At 43.2% G+C, this 20,978-nt stretch overlaps 1 protein-coding gene across 1 annotated transcript; it reads right to left on the bottom strand.

The window, feature by feature from the left end:
- Nucleotides 1–12: 12 nt before the first annotated feature.
- Nucleotides 13–16,065, bottom strand: PDIA6 (protein disulfide isomerase family A member 6). Its single transcript, XM_054279682.1, has 13 exons — nucleotides 15,992–16,065; nucleotides 12,883–13,024; nucleotides 12,017–12,074; nucleotides 11,253–11,379; nucleotides 10,651–10,757; nucleotides 9,166–9,299; nucleotides 8,647–8,761; nucleotides 7,610–7,750; nucleotides 6,349–6,433; nucleotides 6,183–6,255; nucleotides 5,011–5,169; nucleotides 2,343–2,439; nucleotides 13–1,607 (listed from the first exon to the last, which is right to left on the bottom strand). Exons 1-13 carry the CDS (start codon nucleotides 16,023–16,025, stop codon nucleotides 1,539–1,541), a joined length of 1,341 nt encoding a protein of 446 aa, XP_054135657.1. The 5' UTR covers nucleotides 16,026–16,065; the 3' UTR covers nucleotides 13–1,538.
- Nucleotides 16,066–20,978: the final 4,913 nt, after the last annotated feature.

The following is a 20,978-nucleotide window of genomic DNA, read 5'->3' as shown; positions in this document are numbered from 1 at the left end:
CAGAGGCAGAGGTACTATGGTAGTATTTATTTTTTTGGTAAATTACAAAGATGGAATATCTACTGGACTTGAAATAAAACAAATTAAAAAGTATGGTGGCTAATGGATCTACTAGGTGTATACAGTCCTCTTTTTCTAACAAAGCAAACTTAAAAAAATCCAAACAGAAAAAGTAGAAAGCATCAGAGCAAAGCCCAAAGTTCCTTTAATTTAACAAAAAACCCCAAAAGCCTAAGAGGAAAGTGCTGTGGAACTTATCATAATATGACTCACAGTCCCAAGTACTCATGAGTTTAGTTTTTGCAAAGATATTTCAGTTAGAACAGTTCCATTACAGCTCATCTGCTGGGATGAGTTAAGAGTTGGAGCACATGTCCTGCACAGCATCAGCAGTTACTGCTGCCTGCCCATGGTTCTGACACTGCCTTTCACGAGGATGAACTACGGGCAATCTCTTACAGATACCAGATGACAAATACCCACATTATGTTATTTCCTTGAAAGAAGGGGACTCTTTCAGCTCTTTCATTCCTTATTTATAAACAAGCTGATCACATCAGGGTCACTTCACTAGACACCAATATACAAGACATGGAGAGCAATAAAATAATGGTATTTTTATTAAAAAAGCAGCAGTAAACATCCCTATTCACAGTCCTGATTCCCCTTCCAAAGGAAATAGCAATTTCAGATCAAAACAATGCCAGATGGGAAGTGAAGAAATATTACTTTATTTGCTGGAGACAGCACCAGGGTGGTCATCTGTTAGCACCTGGAAATCCTTATGCCCTAAAACACAGATTAGCTTCATCACTAATCCAGGGGAAAGACTGACAGCTCCCAGCATCTCTCATTGCAGCAGCAACCCCACTTCCATTGTTATAATGATCTTATGAAGCCTGGCACAAAGAAAGAGAAAGCCCCTGAGAAGGAACAGGAAAAGGAAGACTGAAGAGCATTTAAACTAAGATTGTCCATCTTATCAAGCTTTATAGCAAAACTGTCAAGATCTCACTGCAAGGAGGTGGTTTAGGACTCCCCTCTGCACAAACCTCTATTCTAAAGTTCACTTTGAAGAGTCATCCAAAATGGGACTGCTTGTACTATGTGCACCTTACTCTATACAAGACTAACACTGTGTGTCAAAAAATATTTTATTCTTTAATTGAAACAGAAGCTGAGCAGGTTCCACCTCCATGAAAAAATTACAGTTAAAACTGGTTACACTAACAGCCTCCAGTAACACTCAAACAGCACATTATCAACAAAATAAAACCCAAGATGTTCCAAAGAAATATCCATGTTGTCCTCAAAATATTTGTTACACAATACAATCAAGTTTACTGGTTATGACAATTCATAGAATTTCTGCAATGTTTTCTTGAGATGCGTACAGTCCACTGCTGCAGTGCATCCAATAGCACAGTGTGTCATGTGCTGCTTCTCCAGAAAAAGGCCACTGAAATATCTGTCTGATTGTGATCCAGGCTGCAAACTGCTGCACAGGCTCTCCCAAGAAAAGAAGTTTCCTGAAGATCTCACAGCTCATCTTTACCCAAGTCATCCAGATCCACATCACTGAGATCAATGTCATCTTCAACTGGAAGCTGTTAAAAAGGGAAGGTTTTGAGTAAATGTTTAGAAGTGCTTAATGCCAGGAGATCCCTGAGTTGGAAAGATTCTTACATCATCCTGAGAGTAAAGCTCTCTCCTGTCATCTCTTTCATTCACAAAACTCCAAGTGCACTAAGCACAGGACAAGTGATCAGAGTTTAGACTAGGAGGTTGGTTTTTTACTAATCAAAATACTCCAGATGAAGGCTATACAAATAAACAACGTAACAAAACTACTACCCCATTCTGTGTTTTTATCCATCTGAAGTAGATTAAAGGACTGCAGTAACTTCGGCTTTTACACCAATGTTGACCCTTAAGAAGGCAGACTTGGTCACCATGTTATTTATTACACAGGCTTTACCTAACAAGCTTTCTGGCATTAAAACCTTAATGGCAAGGTCAGCATATTCAGAACTCCACAACACTGGGGGTGCTGAATGCATGCACTACTGCCTCCCTTAGGCAGCAGTGGTAATACATTTCTGCCTCAAGTGATCCAGCTTTCAGATCACATCCTAACAGCAGGAGGAACATGTGGGCTGCAATGTCAGATGATCAATGTACCATTTGGTCTGCTGGCAGGATTAAGATAAGGGGAAACTATCAATACAACTTGCCACAATCTTGTTAGAACAGGAACTTTCACACTGACAGCTGTTAGTTACTCTATCCTGTCACTTCTGAACACCATTGCTGAGCACTTTCAGAAATGGAGTATCTCTTACCTCACCATCTTTGCCATCCCAAGGTTCAACTGAATGAATTTTGGGGAAAGCTCCACCACCCACTGGTGCTGTAGAGCCACGACCAACGGAGAGTTCCCTGAGAAAAAACAAATAGAATTAAATTTAAAGAATTCCTCCAACCTCCAGCCATCTGGAACAGAGCCTGCTTCAGATAAGAGGAATACAAGTTCAAGATTTCATCTCTTTAAGTAGATCTAAACTATTTGAATGCAAAAACCTCAAGAAGCAGAAAATTACAGAGTTCTTAAAGCACCATTGAAAATTCACAAGTGGATTCAAAGACATCTGTGAGATACACTATTTCATAGTTCAGCAGTGTAAAAATCAGATCAATGCAGCCTCTTTAACAGTTTATCACTTAAAGCAACTCCAAGGGGAGCCTGTAATTCTAGTTCTGGAAGTCACCTGCAAGTGTTAGTGGAAATCACCAGTGATTTTCTTTACTGGAGGCAGCCTCCGTGAGTTCCACAGGGTTCAAGGTAACCAGCTTTGTTTGAGACACTCCATCCTGAGCTTGCTAGTTAGGCTTGCTGAAAAAACCCAGCATTAAAATCCTGAGGACCTAATCCCTTTGCATCTTTCAGGCAAGTAAGACTGAATTAGCATTCCTCCCCAAATGGAGTTCACAGTTTTTCTGCTCTTCATAGTGCCAATTTCCTTACTTGTAGTCAACACTGCTGAGACTGCTTATTAGATTGCAGAAGCTGCCTACATCAGCTGAGTGAATGGCCAGCCACACCAGCTGTGATCATACTGCTTTCTCTAGGCAGCATAGCTGAGCTGAACTGGCAGCAAGAGATTATTCTAGCAAGCGGTGCTGCATGATAAGACAATACCAAACCAATTACCTAATGCAATATAAGCTGTTAAATTGGCTGTTGTGTCCTTGAAGCACCATCTAGCCTCACCCAGGAGAGGCCTCACTAAGATGGACTTTATAGACTAAGAAAATTTGCCATGTCTCACAAAGGCAGACACTTTCATGTGCATTAGTACAAACCATCTGGTATTTCTCTTGCATCTGTATCCTGACTTTAACTTGATGCCCTAAGAATGTTCCTTTTTTTGGCATTAAGAAGAAAGTCTGATCACTTTCACAGGTAAGACTATAGCACTGATTCCATTAATCCAGTAGGAACTGCATTCAATTAATGTGCTTTTTATGGCAAGGTGGGGAGAAACTGTTGCATTTGCTTTTGCAATTCTTGCTGTTTCTCTGCCACTCTCCAAGGACAAACATGGAAACAACACTTCTAATGTAAGGTCTCAAGGGCTCTTGCATAATTTACAGCAGCTGGTCCTTTATGTGTGTCCTGAGGTGACTTCATAATGCTTCTATCCCCATTTGTCTGTTTAGGCCAGAAATAAGTTTTGCACCTTTAAAAGTGGTTGCAAGAGCAAAGGGAGAGAGAGAAGAAGTGCACAGTTTGTTATCAGAAACTGCACTTACTCCCCCACATCCTTCTCCTGAACAGTGCTGTCTGCAGCACAGACAGATGGCGGGAGAGCGCTTTCCTTTGCTCTTAGCTAGCTAAGGCAGAGAAGTTCCCTGGACTGTGGTTTTTCTTTTTTTTTGGAGCTGTTTAAACCTGCTCTGGACTGACAGCACAGAAGAGTACCAGCAGCTCACATCTGTGGCCCACCAGGCATTTCCACTGGAGGGATGATAACACACTGAGTGAGCCGAACTGCAGCCCAGGGAGGGCACCTTGAGTTAGTCACCTCTTCAGAGCAGCGAGAGCTTTTATTGTTAAATATGGGGTTTTTTTGGTTTTTTTTTTTTTTTTTTGTGCTGGTAAATGCTTTGCCTGTTAAATAAACAGGTTTTTTCCACTTTTCTTTCCCCAAAGCAGTTGGGGGAGGGGCTGCTTAAATTTATTTTCTAAAAGAACCCCTTCAGGATTTTTCTCCCAAATCTGCCATAAACCAGGACAATGTGGAAGCAGAGTTCCCACTTCACTTTGACCACGCTGAAGTAACAGTTTAAGTTTAGTTGCTCTGTTTCAGTGCTGCTGCCACCTTCTGTCATCCTCTTAATTTCCTTTCTCTATTCCATTCTTCTCAGCACTGGCTCTTGCCCAGCTACATAAGAGGCAGTTTCACAGGACTTGTGCTGAGCAGTGAGTTATTGACTTTTTGGATGGATTGTTTCAACTCTCCCAATCAATTTATCAAGTTCCAGGAGAATGGAAAGTTGGGAGGGGGAAGACAGGACCAAACCGAATCAGAAAGATGAACAGCAACATATACAACCTCAAGAACTTCAAGAGCACCCACTGTGATTCCCAAACTGGGGACTTTGCAATTACTAATGACTAGTCAGAATGCACCATCTGATTTAAATGGAATTCATTAGTAAGTTATTTCTTAAAAGAAACAGAATTTTTCAACATCAAAGTCTACTTCTGTTTTCAAATATTGTACTAAAACTACCTAAGTCTAAATGGCCAACTTAATTCTGCACACCACAAAAAGGTAATGACTGCTTTATTGCAATTGCCATTGAAACCATTCCCTGACTCCACAGAATTCTCATCTTAATTCCCTTAACCATGCAAATCTTGTGTGGTGCAGGAGAGTCAGCTTGTAGTCTTAAGAGTCACAGCCCTAAATACAGAAAGATTTAAGTCACTTAAAGATTACATACCTGAGAAACTCATTAATCCCTTGCTCACTGAATGATCCTTTCAGAAGGGCAAATTTCATCTTCCGAGCATTAACAGCTGCCATTGCTGGATACCCAAAGCCTCCAATCCCCAGAGAGCTCTCAAGATCTGATTGAGCACCTGCTTCTGTCCAGAGCCACCTTGAGGAAAAGATGAAATAGAAAATTAATAATGAGGATAGGCACCACAATGATTTTCAAATCACATATCCTGCAACCCTGCAGAGTTCAAGCAGGGCTCTGTATTGCCCTTGACACTTTCAAAGTCAGCAGGGAAAAGGAAAGTCCTGATCCTGAGCCTTACAACAGAAGAAAGCTCCCTCTCAGCAACACCTCTAGGCCAGTCTCCCTCACACACCCACCAAAAGTTGGATAAGAACAGCCACTAAACACAGTGCAGGGGAAGGACTATGTTAGCAGTGTGAACACACAGCTACACTTTAGCTGGTATTAAGGGGAAGGTTTAAAAAGACTTAAGTCACAGATCTAAAGATTCCAAAGTCCTGCCCAAATATCACTATGGAGGATTTCTAGCTAAGGACACTCAGTCTCCGTTTCTCTCATCTTAGCAAGACCCCTGAGGAACCTCTGGAATGAGCCAATCTCAGCATTTTCCCCCAGGCTTTGATGCCATTTTGCTCCTCTTCACAGCAGTCAGTGTGACAGAACAGCTCTCACTTTCCTGAGAAATCCCAGAGATTCTAACCTGCACCTAAGAGAAGGAGGAGTAAAGGCACAGCCTGCTGGCCTGTTTCTTTGAGAGCATGAAACATGTTAATAAACTGCAATTTACTTGTCACTTTGAGAATTCAATAGTCACACTGGCACACTCACCAACCAGCAAAAGATGGTAAAAGAAACCTCCCTAAAATACTTGACTATTCAGGACAACAGTAAAAGATGCTTAATCTCATTAATGCTTAGATATCACTTGTAAATGCAGAATTTGAGAGGTGGATGAAATTTTTTAAAAAGGGCTATTTTAAAGTCACAGCATTCATTTCTCCAGTAATTAGTGAAATACCAAGATATGCTACCCTGAACAAGGAACAACCCTTTCTGTAGCCTAAACAAGTATCATACAAATTTTATCCCATTTACCCCCAGAAATGATCACATCTTTTCCAAGATGACCAGTGGACAATAACACTTACCCCCACATTTTCTTTTTGTATTTTTCAGCCATTTTTAACATGACATCCAGGTAAGAATTTCTTCCTGAAGCTCCTGTTTGTTAAACAGAATTGGACAAGTTAAAATACACAACTACATGCTTTAAGTGACAAATTCATACAGAAGTCTGCTTGCTTGTATGTGTACCTGTGTCAAGAATATGAGGCAGGACAGAAATGATGCAGAGCTGATGAGCATCACAGGTACTCTTCAAAACATCCTCACTAATTATCTAGAAGAAAGCAGCACAAAGTCAATGACAGTAAGATCTGGTTCTTCAGTTGTGACTGTACTTCTCTCCAACAGCCTAATAACTCCATCCTGCAAGGCAGTAAGCATTGAAACAACTTGACACAAAAGCTTACAAGTCTCTTCTACTTCATTGGTCCCCCAGCACAAGAGTAATTTACAAAGAGTTCACAAAGTCTTCTGTTGAGACTTGCAGCAACAAGAAACTGCAGTACCAAAAAAGGCTTACAGTCAGATGTCACTTTTTGCTCAAAATCACTGTTCTTGCCCAAGGCTGGAAAGAGCACCCCCAGGCCCATGTGAATGCTCTGAGCACAAGGAGAGCCAGCAGAGGCAGCCTTTGCCTTTGTGGATGAGGATGTTCAAGCAACAGTAACAGCAACACTGGTTTTGTGGGATCTGCCTCAAAAAGGAATTGATCCAGTGACCTAGAACAGTGGTCTCCAACCTTTGTGCATCCTACCAGTAAATCAATTTCTAAGCATGCAGCCTCTGTATATATAAATCAATTGTATGCATATACACATACATCAACATGTATTGATGTATTAATATTAGAATGCATACAAAATAAAAAATTAAGGATAAGAAAGATGAAATAAGCACCATATAAAAACATCTTCACTAATAGTACAGATATTTTTTGTTTTTTCCTTCCTGCATCCCAACGGACTGTCTTGCATGCACCTCACTTTGGAGACAAGTGATCACCATTTCAAATCTACCAACAGCAGGATGAAAAAAGAAGTCGCCTGACAGAGTGGAGTTTTTTGGACAACAAGCAAAACTACCCATCATGCATCTCCTAATGGGCACCTTGCACATGGCAAGGCCCTGCCCTTTTATTTTAAGAAAAGAGATGGGGAACAGAACTCAACTTTTTCACACATTCCTCGAGAGCAGATTCAGACACCCTGGTACCATCCTGTCAATGCCTTTGCTGTATCAATTCTGACCATCTTTCAGACAACAACAAATTGATGGTAGAAATGAACATTCAGCTTTTTGTTACTCAAACCTTGTCATCCTTTACTTTCTGGGGCAAAAGAGTGCAGAAGCACCACACTTAGGCAGTTTTATTTAGAGTTCATATAGACCAGTAAAAACTGCTGCCAAGAGTATGATGGAAAAGAAATTTGAGAAAATGATGTATAGGTACCTCCAGGAGCTCAGGTGGTGGTGCATTATCAGAAAACAGATCCAGAGCACGAGAAATTATATCAGATCTAGTTCTCCCACCATCATAATCAACAGGGTCTTCTCCTTTCTGGAAGATTTTAATGGTGGGAAATCCACGAATCTGCAAGACAAGTTTAAACCATCAGCTCAAATACATCTGAATATTTATGGTAGAAATTATCTGCTTGTCTGATGTCCTCTAAACTAAGAACAAGGGAGGAGATTCAACATCTTCGTGTATCGAGTCTCACATGCTCTGACTCAACTTGAATTTTGTAACTTCCCACCTTTGCAACAATTCAAAACAAGGTGAATATACAATAAAATGCTGTTTGGGGTTTTGGCCTGATGACTCAGCAATGGTTTTACCTCAATTTAGATGCACCAAGCACTGCAGGTTTAAGCACCATGAGGACTATCTTTACCTTGATATTTATTAAACATTGATTTCCATCTGGGGGTGGACAACACTGGGCCTACATGGCAGTACGTGGACCTTAAACTCCTTCTGCTACACTTCCAGTAAATCTTGCTCAGTGCTCCCTCTATGTTGTCAGCCAGGTGCACTTAGAGGGAAACTATGCAGCCCACTGTCAGCTCCATGGACTGTACTAAAATTTCAAGAGTATCCACTCTCTTTTGGTGAGCAACACACCTGATCTGGGCAGCTGATATTGTCACAATGATCCCTGATAACTGGCTTCAAGGGTTCCAGAGATGCCCAACCAGTCTACAGTCTCAAGAAAGAGACCTCTCACTCCACATGATAAAGTTATACAAGATGTTATGGAAATAAATAGCCTTTCTCCTCAGCAACATCCAGAATAATTATTTTCCTCTTTCTCCATTTATTTATCATTCATTAATTTTTTGTGGGAAACAAACTGAATTTGTCACTTATTTTTGGCACAAACATTTAAGTAGTACCAGACTAAGGAATAGTTCAGTAAGGATTGAAGAGAAATCTGATTTGGTAGAGATGGAAAGGAAATTGTAACCACTGCAGGGCACACTCACCCCATATCGGCTTGCCAGCATCTGATTGACTGTTGCATCTACTGCAGCCAGCTTTACTTTTCCTTTAGTTTGTTCCTTCACTTCAGTGGCAGCAGCTGCCCATTCTGGCTCCAGGCTGAAAAACAGAGAGCACAAGTGCCCTAAGCCCTCTCAGAGCTAGCAAAAGTATACCACACTTCAACATTATGCAGAATGCTTTACTGAAGAAAAAAAGTCTCTTGCTGCGAATGACAGCTAAGAGGGTTATCCAAACAAGACTGATGTCCTTCATCTGAAGGAATTAAAAGTTTAATATAACTTCCAGATCTTATTTCTACTGATAACTGGGAATTTTACTGCTAAGAAAGAGTGCAGCATGAAGAGGCCCTAATCAGACACCCACAAATTTTTGTTAGATAACTTTCCAAAAAAACTCACTTCTGGTATACCAGAGATGCAAGGTCTCTTTTAGGGGATTAAGGGTATTACACAAAACAGGCACTAACAGGAACTGAATTGTTAAAGTAAAACCTCATTTACTTTTTGCAGTGCCCACACCATGGGGCATAAAACTCCACCATCCATACATCGTCGCTATTTATGACATTCTTATCAAAGCTGTCATCAGTCAGCTCAATCACATCCTTCTTATCTCCACCTCCGCTCTCCCGGCTCTGTAAGAAACAAACAGACCCTCACATCAGAAGTAACCAAAACTGGTCTCCCACACAGGCCAGCTCCTGTGTGTGTCACATTGAACCAAACGATCTTTATTTGAGCAAGATACAAAACAGGCAGTGTTAGGTCATACAACTTTCCTTTTTTAGAACTGGCAGTACACACAGCCTACTCCCCACAGCATTTTCAAGGCACAGCAAATGAACCTTCTCTTGAAAAAAGAGAAATCAGGTCAAGCAGACTACCAAGAAGATGGGGGAACACTTTTTCAGTTCTTCATGCATGGATCTGTCCATGAATAAAGTGCTCTCCAACGCCCAACGCCATCTGGAACCAAGTCTTGGTTTCCAGGCAAAACAAACAAGTGGGAGTGTGATACACACTACAGGGCACAGTCCACCCAGCTCTTCTGTGTGGCCACCCTGAGGATGTGAGAATGTATTTGCACCACTACTCAGAAATAGCAGTAGGAGCTGGAAGCTTTTCAATTTACTTCAGGAAGAAATCAAGCAAGCCAACTTCAGAAAAACACTACCAAGGTAAAAAACTTAATCTGTCTAATTTAGATTAGGATTAGGCAAATGAGAATGGGGCTAACAGGAACCCCAAACTTCAAAGGGAGATGCACCCAGAGAGTAACAGCCCCCTATACCAGTATGCACTGAGAACTGACTAGCTGGAAAGCAACTTTTCAAAGAGGAACCTAAGTGCCCTGGTGGGCAAACTGAACATGAGCCAGCACTGCAATCCTGTGGCAAAGGTGGTCCACAGCCTCCTGAGCTGCACTAGGCAGAGAGTTGCCAGAAGGTCTGAGGAGGCAATCTTCTGCTCAGCACAATGTGAAACAGCTGGAGCGCTGTGTCTAGTTCTAGGCTCCCCCACAGAACAGGCGTGCACACACTGGAGCAAGTCCAGCCAATGGTGAGAGCTGATTAAAGGCTTTGAGGATCCGATGTGTGGATGAGAGTGCGCAGGAGAGTAAAGAAAACAAAGGCAGGCTCTTTGCTGCAACAGGAGACAAAAGTGACAAAGGTGATATATAAGAAATATCATTCTATGATTCTGTAACCTAAAACATAAGAGGAAAGATTTCTACTGTGAACACGGTCAAACCCTGGAAGAGGTAGCCCAGAGCACGCAGTCCATTTGGGGTCTCAGTTCTTGGAGATACAACTTTAGGAGACAGGGACTGAGCAATCTGCTCCAGCTAGCCCTGCACTGAGCAGGGCACCTGGACTGGATTAAACTCCAGACATCTCTTCCAATTCTGTGACTGAGTTAGGAGCACTGATGTCCTGTACAAGACAGCTCTCCAGCTGAAAAACAAACACACATTCCCTCAAATACCTGTCTTCCAGAACTGTATCCTCCACTTCTGCCACTAAGACGTTCTTTCACCAGGGACCGAAGAGCACTTAGAGCAGCATCAACGATAGCGTCGCTTGTCCTGCCACCTGCAGTGCAGCAAAATAAATGATCAGAACCATCAAAAGGCCAGTTTAAGGTGTGCTCCTAACTTAATTACAAACTTAATCCTCCCTCACCCTAATGGTCTTTCAGGAAAAGCAGGACTAGGCTATGAGTGATACAGTACTAGTGGTGGGACTGACTTAAACACAAGCAGCAAGACAGATTTCACTACACCTTTTCATTACCTGGCTTTTCTTATAAGGGGTGACTCTATGGCAAGCTCCAAATAAACAGCAAGAAAGGAATAATTCCTTGAAACTCCCTATCAAGATCCAACAACTATGAACTGCAGGTGGGACTGTTAGATAATGCTAAGACACATACAGTTTGGTCAAACCACTCCCACCCATCTGTTTCTCCATTACTACAAGCACTAGACAGGAAGGAAAAACCACTCAACACAGCATTAACAGCTACCATGATTACTGCATTCAGAGATGGTTTTAGGCATGCAACATCTAAAAATTCATCACATTTACCCTGATAATCCTCTGCTTTGTTTTTGTTGGCTCCAAATATCTTGATAGTTGGAAACCCTCTGACTCCATACTGTCCACCCAAGGACTGATGTTTATCTGCATCTACTGCACCCACTTTCACTACACCCTGCAGAAAAAAACCAAAAAATGACACCCAAGACTTCTACAGCAATTTAACACCTTTTCCCTGCTGGGGGCACAAGGGAAGGGAAGAGAGAGGGGCAGTTACTAGGACTGCAACAGAAGAGAGGTATTTTACCCCATGAGCACTAAACTACAGAACACTATAAATGTCCACTTCTTTCTTCAGCATGACAAAATAAATTTTAAATTGTTTGGGCCACTATTTAGTTGGGGTTTTTTTTGTGTGGTTTTCTATGAAGGAGAATATACATATTTCACCTAGGCAAGGGTTCAGCTAATCAAAACATGACTAATTTTTCTGCAATTAAAAAAAACAGTCAACACCAATGGCTTACAAAGCTGTTTTCAGTCCTCAAGAATAATAATGAGAATTCACAGGGACAGAACTGGCTTTCTTCCTCATCAATTCAATGGCTTTTTTTAAAAAGGATACAACAAACCAAACAAAACAAAAATTCCAAGTTTTCAGGTTCCTGAATAACACTTTTCTGGCTAGACAAGTATGATTAAAGTGATAATGGCTATAAGGACCAAACCCCTCCACATTCCCAATCCAGATGTCAAACAGCCAAACTCTCTTCAATACACTTCCACAAGCACATCTGAAAGACTAAACTTACTTTTAAAGCTGTTGCTGCTTTCTTCCACTCAGGAGTTAGCCTTTGACAGTGACCACACCTTTTAGAAAGAACAAACAAACAAAAAATGATAAATGTCATTCAGATCTGACAACTACTTCACAGTCACAGCAAACTGTAGGAGACTGAGGATTTACTCATGAAGAGGAAAAGAGCCTTTGCCACAAGATCATATCATCACTCAGGCTTCTGAAGAAAAACCCACACAATATATAGACTGCAGCAACACTACAAGAGGCACAGCAAGGCTTTCCCTAAACCTCTTGGTCCAGAGTCAAGCTGTCCCAACAAAAGGCCATTTTCTCCAGAATGTGGAGCTTTGGATGGCAATATCACAGAGGATTTGTACAAAGATGGAATATATGTATAACCAGAATTTAAATGGAATAGAGACTCCATACTCTGGACCTGAGCAGAAAGAAGACAAAGAGAGATGCTAAATTAAGATGTAAAAAGGCAGTATTTTTAATTGGAAATTTGAAGTGTGAATTCAGATCTTTGCTTTCACATCAGAATTAGGATCAGAAACACAGAAGTTTCTCACTTATCTACTGCACTTTAATCAGTAATTTTTTAATACTAATTTAACCAGAATAAATCAAGTAGAAAAATGGCCTAGGTTTTGCTACTAGGTTTTATTTGCAAACTTGAAATGCCAATTCCTGCCTTTTCCCCTCATGAATATAATTTAAAGGACGAATCCCAAGTACAGCATTTTGCTAGTCATGAGGCCATCAAGCTGACAACTGTGCTGCCAACAACTGAATGAAACCTTGAGCTATCAGCAGCAGATTCCTGTGCTGCTTCTCTGTCACACGAGCAAGCAAGGACACAGCTGCAGTTCTTACCATGGGGCATAGAACTCCACGAGCCACAGGCTCTCGCTCTGAATGACCTCCTTGTTGAAGTTAGCTGGTGTGAGCTCTATCACATCATCACTGGCTGAATATAAACTGTTAACTGCCAGGAACAAAGTGCAGCTCACCGTGCCTACAAAGAAAAGCAAAGACATCAGCAGTCCTGTTGAACGTTTACGACTCCCCTGTTGCCATGGCTAAATCATCTCCCCATCTTTGCAAATCAGCAGTGCTGGGAAGGGATTCCAGTTAGACCAGATAAAAAAAGAAGTTAAGGCAAGATAGATGCTCTCCCTCCTTGCTCAAAACATGATTCCACAGGATCATGTAAATAGGGTCTGCGCCTAAAGCTAGCTGGAGTTACACCACTCCTGCTATGGCTCCCCAGAGAGACTTGTGTCAAAGCTCCTACCCTAACTCCTGCTGGCACCAGACCACCAGAACTTCTGCAGGGATCCCCACCAGCAGCTGTTTTCTCTCAGTTCTTATACAGACTCCTAAGCCAATTGTTCAAACCTCTTGCACAGCAGGTACTCAAACACATCTTTTAAAGGATCACATCATGCAGGACTGTCCCAACTAGGCTTGGCACAGTTACAGTGATTTTAGGACCAGCACTTGATGCACTGGTAGTGCATCATTCTTGCTCATGAGGATCTTAGTCTACCATTGATTTATGTCTTTAGGAACAGACTGGAGAATAACAGCTAAATCTCTCTGGTTACCAACTCAAGCATCCTGAGAATGCTAAAAAAACCCCAAAGCATTAAAAGATAGAAGGAAATTGCTTTCTCTTATGGATTTGTACTTCTGAGAATTTCTGGAACTTACTATTGCTTGAGACTTTGTATATAAAACCTCAATCTTTCCTTCTTCCTAGAGAGACTGAGAGATGACAAGTGTTTCTGTAACAAAATCCACCCAGCAAACAACTTTTCTTAATCCATGAAAGACTGTACAGAGTAAGAGCTCAGACACTCAAGTTAGAACCAGACATAAAAAAGCTTTGCTGCAAGTGGTTAACAGCTTGAATGGGAAGCTGCAGATCCTCTCTCAAGACTCAACAAGAGAGACAAACAGGTCAATGATGCAGGAACTCTACAGCACCTTATACAGACTGCACAGCATCACCTGTACTTTAACAGTCCCACCCAACAAAAGACAGTGTCATTACCCCTATTCTGCAGGAGAGTGAAGCTGGCAGAAGTAACATCTTCCAGGTTAGTCAAGCACAGATCAGGACTGAATTGCCACTATAAACCAGTCCCCTCTCCACTGCACCACTACCCCATCCTAACGGTTTCTTCTAGCATGAGGACCCAACCCCTTTCTTTTGGGGTGATCAAAATCTATTTCCACCACCAGATGTTTGTGTTAGATTGGCTATGCCCCTTCAGTACGCCCATACATAAGCAGCATTTCATCAGCATTGAAAAACTGACTTCCAGGGCAATCTGTAGCTGTCACAGCATGTTACCATGACCTACAGCAGCAGCTGCTGCTGGGGCAGAGTAAGAAAAAAAGGATGGATTAAAGCTTCTTGAATGTTACAGTCACTCTCAAGAGAAAAAACCTCCTCTAGACAGAATGATACCATTAAATTGAAATCAGCATACTCTTGCTTCACCTTTTGGGTGATCCCTGGTAGAATACATTCAAAAGACAGAATTCACTCAGTTGTCCCTTGAAAGAGAGAAATTCTAGCTTATGTAAATATACCTGCTAAAGAGAACTCACAAAAGAAAGTACATGGTGAAATTCACCTAGTCCCCTGTCACTGCATCATTTTTTAACCTATGAGTCATGAACTGATGGCATAACTTTCCTTTCTATAGTGAAACATTCAAGGTTTAATTCAACTTCAGCAAAGAAAAAGATCATTTTCCTATAAACATCAAGCCAGATAAATGCAAATCTGTCCTTGTTATTAAGGAAAAAAGAAATAGATACTCTGACTACAAAAGTCGTTTTCTAATGTAAGCAAATAACACAGACAAAAGCATCAATAAACCAGCTAAGGCAGCTTCATGTTGGTATTACTAGTCCTAACTGAACAGTAAAATTGCAAGTCAGGAGATCTATTATAAAAAAAATCCTTGTCACGGGATGCTGATGAAGATTCTGCGAAGTTCCTGCTACAATGACCCCCTCCTGCAGCAGCGCTCGGTGCGCCGGGCCCCGCATCCCCGCACACGTGCGCTCGGCCAGCAGAGCTCCCGGCACCTCCGGCGTTTCCTTGGGAGGGCCCGAGTGGGAATCGTTTACCGATTCCTCCGGCACACAAGAGGCGGCAGCAGGGGCAGGGGATGGGGAACACCAGCCCTCATCGACTCCTCCGTTTGACCTCGGTCATCGCTGTCTAGTTGCCCTCAAAGCACCAGATCGCAAGGCAGGGCAGCCAGGCACGCACGACACCGCCGCTTACTCAAATTACTCAAATCAAAGAAAGACTTTGATTAGGGTGAGAGATAACCATGGTTTTCTTTTCTTGGATTTTGTTTGGGTATTTTTTTTTTCCTGCTGGTATCTTTAGGCTCTCTCTACGTGCAATCTAAGGCACCGAGCAATCCCCCGCCCCCGCGGCACAGACCGGCCACAGCCGGACCGCGGCTGCGAGCGCTGCCCCCACACAATCAGTGGGGCTGGGAAAGCACTCTGAGATCAGGTCCAGCCCATGGCCGATCAGGCCCATGCCAAACAGACTAGGGCACTGAGTATCGCGTCCAGTCTTCCCTTAAACACAGGGACGGTGACTCCACCACCGCCCCGGGCAGCCCGTTCTAACAGCTAATCACCCTACGGGTGAGGAAATTCGTAATTCATCCTAATGCCCAATTTAAACCCCCCCTGGCGCACCTTAGGACTATATCCTCTAGTCCTACTGCAGGCTGCCTCGGAGAAGAGGCCGATCCCCACCTGGCTTACACCCCCCTGTCAGGAGGCTCTCCGCTCCGCCCGCCGCCCCGCGGAGCGGCCGCACGGCCTCGGGCCCCGCTCCCTCCCTCCGCGACGGGGCCCACGAAGCCGTGGAAAGGGAAGCCGCGTCCCGCCGTGTCCCGCCGGCCCCTCATACCGCGCCCCGGGCCCTCACGGCTCCTACCCCACCACAGCCGGCCCACGCCGCGCACCCCCATGGCTGCCCCGCTCTCTTCTCCGCCGCCGCCGCCACGGCCTGCGTGCCCCGCCCCGCCTGCGCCACGCGCCCCGCCGTGGCCGCCGCGCATTGGCCGCGCCAGCGCCCGGGCAGCGCCGCAGCCAATGGGGAACGGCCGCGCCAGCTGCTGCGGCGGGCAGGGGGGCTGGGGCGGTGCTGAGGGGCGGAGGGGAAGGAGGGGACGGAGGGAAAGGAGGGAAGCGGCGGAGGGCGGTGGCAGCTGGGCTGGGGCTGGGGCTGGGGCTGGGGCTGCTGGGGGCATGGACGTGGTCAGCTCTGGTGCTCTGGGGAGAGCTCCCTCAGTGTGCTTCCAGCAGTTTCCGAGGGTCTTTCCCTGTACAGAGCGCCCCCAGCCGCCTCCGCCTCAGCGCTGCTGGGTGCTCGGGCCTGGGCCAGAACCCGTGCAGGCCTTCATGGAGAAGGAAGGCAGGCCAGGGATTTGTCCTGTTAGGTGGCCGAGCTGCTTTGCTACAGCCTCTGTGAAAACCAAGGCAGGGATCTAGATCTGAAAAAAAAAAAAAAGATTTTGAAGTCGCAAGCTCGCCTGCAGAAATTAGCCTGGCAATACAAGCCGGGGGAGGGGACTGGTGTATGCTGATAAAGGGCTGTTAAAGCCCGGGTAACCTGCCTGCATCCGACAGACGCTGGGAGGGCTTGAGTCCAGCAGCACAGCATGTGGGTGGCTCTTCAGTATGAAATATCAGCACCCCAGTTCAAAACCACTTGAAACAACTGATTTGAAAGGCTGCTGCTATTCCGCCCCCCTCTTCCCCCAAAGACTGCACGTTGCAGGTGGGCCCTAGGGTTTGGGGCTTTGTATTGGGCACACATCCAGACAAAGACTTTTGTAGAACTAGGATTACACGATTAAGTGAGCTGTGAATTTTGTAGTGTAGTAATAGCTGAATTTAACATACCATTGAAATAGATTTTTTCAGCAGCTGGATCTGAAGCCTAAATTTTATTCCCATCCACACTCCCACTGCTTCATGCTCACAAATAGCACTTTTCAGTAGGGTTCAGTCCTTTTTTTTTGAGAGAATGAAATTGTTAGCACGGTAAGAACAGACAGCCGTTTTCACCCTCAAGTTTTTCCAGAAATGGGGACACAGAAATACACGGAATGAACGTTTTAATCAGAATGGCTACAAAGTACTGATGTCTTGGCATTTCCATCCCTAAAAGGGGCAGGCTGCTGAGCAGACAGGTTCAGGTTTGTGGCACTTTGTAGATCTTAAAACAAAATATGTCTGTTATTTTACTGATTCCTAAAGCAAACAGGAGCTGCTTTGCAGACCTTCAATGAGTATTTCTCGAAAGTGTCTCGTGCTGGTTCTCTCACTGGTATGGTGAAAAAACTAAACATGAGATTTTATGGCACTACTAAGCAATTAGCATGGCGTTAGCTCCAGGTAAAATTCTCAAACCCAGAAATCATAAAGGAACCGTTTCATGGTGTGTAAATCAACAGAGAAAATTGAGAATTAGTGGTGAGGGGAGAGAATGGCTAATAGAAGGATCTGCAGAAGCAAAATAGTGATTTCTTTTCCACGGGTGTCTGTTACAGTAAGTTGAATGGTTGTATTTAACATTTCTATAGCACCTAGAAACACGTATTAAAGTACTTACTGCCGAATAAGAACCTTTAAGAGAGATTTTTACTGCCTTGTCAAATTCGTGGTGAGTTTCTGCAGGAAACAGTTCTACAGGAAGAGTTTGACTTTTTTATATGTTCTGAAAATACACATCGGATAGTGCTAATAAAACCTGCACCAGGACAAATATTAGTCAAGTGATAAATAACAATGGAAACAAGGAAACATAGAGGCTATGTAATAAATGAGTTGCCTTCAGACAGAAGGCATTCAGGGTGGTAATGAGCTCAGATGGGGCTTTACTGTCTCAGTGAGGACAGTGCTTGAATGGAGTCTCAGCAGAGATTTGGATGCTGTTTCTCCATTGCAGCATGAACTTTGACGTTTTAGTGCCCAAAAGTCTCATGTGACTCATGGTGCATACAAAGGGGAATAGAGGAAAGATACTTAGTCTGCAGAGGTTAATGAGACAAGTTGTTGAGTCTACATTTAAAAATCCCTAGATATTTGCAGGGACAGGATTAAAAGGGACTTGGCAGATTTTCCAGGCTGATGAGGATACATCATTCCGTGTATGAGCCTGGGACACCTCATGGAGGTGTGCAGGGGAGCCAGCTGATACCAAACCTGAAATTGGTTACCAGACAAAGGATATGCTGTGTTTGAAGAACATAGGACACCAAGATAATCATTATTATAAATGTAAGAAATAATCTTGTATTTCAGGGGTCTTGCCTGGTTCCTGCCTTGGCAGATGAGTTTAAAGAGTATAACACAGAGGCATTCTGAATTTACAAGTTCTGGTTGCTTTCTGACTTCCATATTGAGATGGGGCTGAGTATTTCTGTAGTGCAGTTCACAGTAAAACATGCTTTGTCTGAAGGAACAAGCAAATTCACACAATTTTCTTTTGTGTTATTAACATATGTTTAATTTTAGTCACTTGGAGTTAGCAAAGGGCTAGAATCAGCCATCTGTCCTCTTCTGTTGCTTAAATGGAGCATTCACCTATTCAAATCCATGCCTTTCTCTCCCAATTCTTTGCTATCATGGTCATTCAGGTTCCCAGGGGGACCTGTCATTCCACTTCTTTGTATCATAATTTATTTGGTGTTAGCCTCTTTCCCAGCCATTGTCAGCACTTCTGTACTCTCAAAATGGCATTGAAAACCCAGTAGTTTTAGAGGCACCCAGTCTGACCTGATCATGCAGCCACAGCTCAGACTGCTGCAGTATGAGGTTTATTCTTTATGCCTGATAACAGAAGGTACCACGTTTCCCAGATGCTTCTCTCTTAGGTTATATCCTGATAGCAAGTGAGATGGGAACAGTGACACACCCTGACATGGAAAGTCATCTGTCATTCGTCTGGGCCACGTGGAACAGCGACATTGCAAGATGCATCCGAAGGATTTCTAGTGGCATTTTCTAGAATATTGTTTGATGCAGGATACCTGTCAGAGGTCCCTCCCTTGAGCTGTAAAGCCTCTGTTCTCCTGGGATCTGCTGCACCCACTCCTTCAAAACAGCAGCAAATAGTATTTTTTTAGTACTTCTAACATTAATAGCTGCCAGACCAATTTTTATTGTTGCCCATGCCAAAGTTTGGGAGGATTGGCCATTCTTGATGAAGGTGGTACTAGTGTTGACACCATTTCATTCTGGTGCTGCTGGAAGCAGTGACAGTAAGAATGTGGGGAGACCCAGCTGACAGCTCCTGGCTTTGTATTCAGCAGTTAAATTTAATCGATCTAAATTCCCTGAAACATCTGCACAAGTGAAGGGGCGGGTTCAGAAGCAAGAGTCTGGCAGGACTCCAATAGTTCTGACTTCTATGCTTAAGTTAGCATAGACTGAGCCCTCAGATTTCAGTGGCAAAAGGAAAATAGTCAGTAAGGTGTTGGTTTATTGAGGGTGCCTCTGTGCTGAAGATGCTGCTGAACTTGTGAGAAGCAAAAGAATGCATGATGTAAGAGGAGAAGTCTCAGATACCAGAATATCAGAGAGGGTGCAAGCATGAGCATCCAGTTTAGAAGCATGAAAAGCTTTCAAATTCAGTTAGTTACATGAGAGAGGACTTGCCAAAATTTGTCCCAAAGAGTACATAATGACAGTTCTTCCTGTGACTACATTTCCAAAGTGGGAATAGGAACAGAATGGAAAAATAAATTCTTGTTTTGCTAAAAAAAGAGAAGGAGTTGCTTCTGGGTCCATTTCCCTGTTTTCTTCAACTTGATCAAGCAACTTGCAAGCACAGCAAGTCTCCAGCCTTCTAACTTGAAGTATCTAACAAGGCTTGACAACCCAGAAACAGTGTTTTCAGCAGCTAAATAAAATCCTTTGCCTCTTCTGGCAGATCTACCAGAATAGAATATTCTGCATTAAAAGAAAAAATTACACAAAACCATTTCACCTAAACCAATAAGATTTTCAGGAAGTAACATGATGCTTGGTGCAGGGACTGTGTTGCAGTTCAGAAGATCCTTTAGGAGCATCTCCAGTTGAGCCTCACTTCTGTACTAAACGTAGAATTACAGTCTCTTCATGAATTTCAGGGCTGACTAGGTCATGTGTAGTTGTATGGCAGGCCACACTGTCTGTCACTTTGGAAGTCACCCTGGGATTGTCAAGAAAAGACAAGTATAGTGGATAATTAATGTTACGGAAGTCCAGTAAGTGACTTGACATTTTTCAGAGTAATGACTGCCTTGTTTTATTTGACTGTTTGTCCCAAGGAGAAAAATCTGTTGTAATACAGTAAGAATAGCTGTCTTTCATTAAGAAAAATAGGTTTGACTTGAATGTATGGCATATGGGCTGACCTGTTGTATAGAAAAGCCTTGGAAGTCACTCTGAATGCCCATGAGCACAGATTGTTCTCCTTGGTGAGGAGAGCCTCCTCAGAGCATCCTCAGCCTGAGTTCCCACTATGTCTTGAGAAAGGACCAGGGAAAATGTTTCAACCAAGAAAAATTCCAACAAAGGAAATGGTTTTGTGATGGGAAAACAGTTTTTGCTTTGAGAGTGACTGAGTACTGGCACACAAAGATTTTGCAGCCTTCATCCCTGGAGATATTAAAACTCTGAATTTGATGCTGAGCACCCAGATTTAATTGTGGCTCTGAGGATCACCTCCAGTGTTCCTGACTCTATGAAGGCCCATCTTTGCCACCTACTTGTACAGTGAACACAGCACAGTTAATGCTTTCTTTTGCATGACAAACTATTTCTGTGCAAGGTTGTCTGCTGAGGTAAGCTTTTGCCACACAAGCTTGATAGCTCTGTGTAGTTCTACACATCAAATCACTGTAACTCTGCTAGACAAGCACTGCATGTGT

This window comes from Melozone crissalis, unplaced genomic scaffold (assembly GCF_028551555.1).
Source record: "Melozone crissalis strain CALT ecotype California unplaced genomic scaffold, PUWL_Pcris_2 ptg000027l_1, whole genome shotgun sequence".
Lineage (NCBI taxonomy): Eukaryota > Metazoa > Chordata > Aves > Passeriformes > Passerellidae > Melozone > Melozone crissalis.
Note: the sequence above shows the minus strand (reverse complement) of the source record. Positions and strands in the feature narration are given on the sequence as shown.

Excerpts from the sequence above, each read along its gene's own strand:
- PDIA6 (XM_054279682.1), bottom strand. The coding sequence starts at position 16,025 with ATGGGGGTGCGCGGCGTGGGCCGGCTGTGGTGGG. Across the intron at positions 8,762-9,165 it reads TGGTGTGGGCACTGCAAAAA|CCTGGAGCCAGAATGGGCAG; the intron begins GTAAATGAGGTT and ends TCTGTTTTTCAG. Across the intron at positions 2,440-5,010 it reads GGGATTAATGAGTTTCTCAG|GGAACTCTCCGTTGGTCGTG; the intron begins GTATGTAATCTT and ends GTTTTTTCTCAG.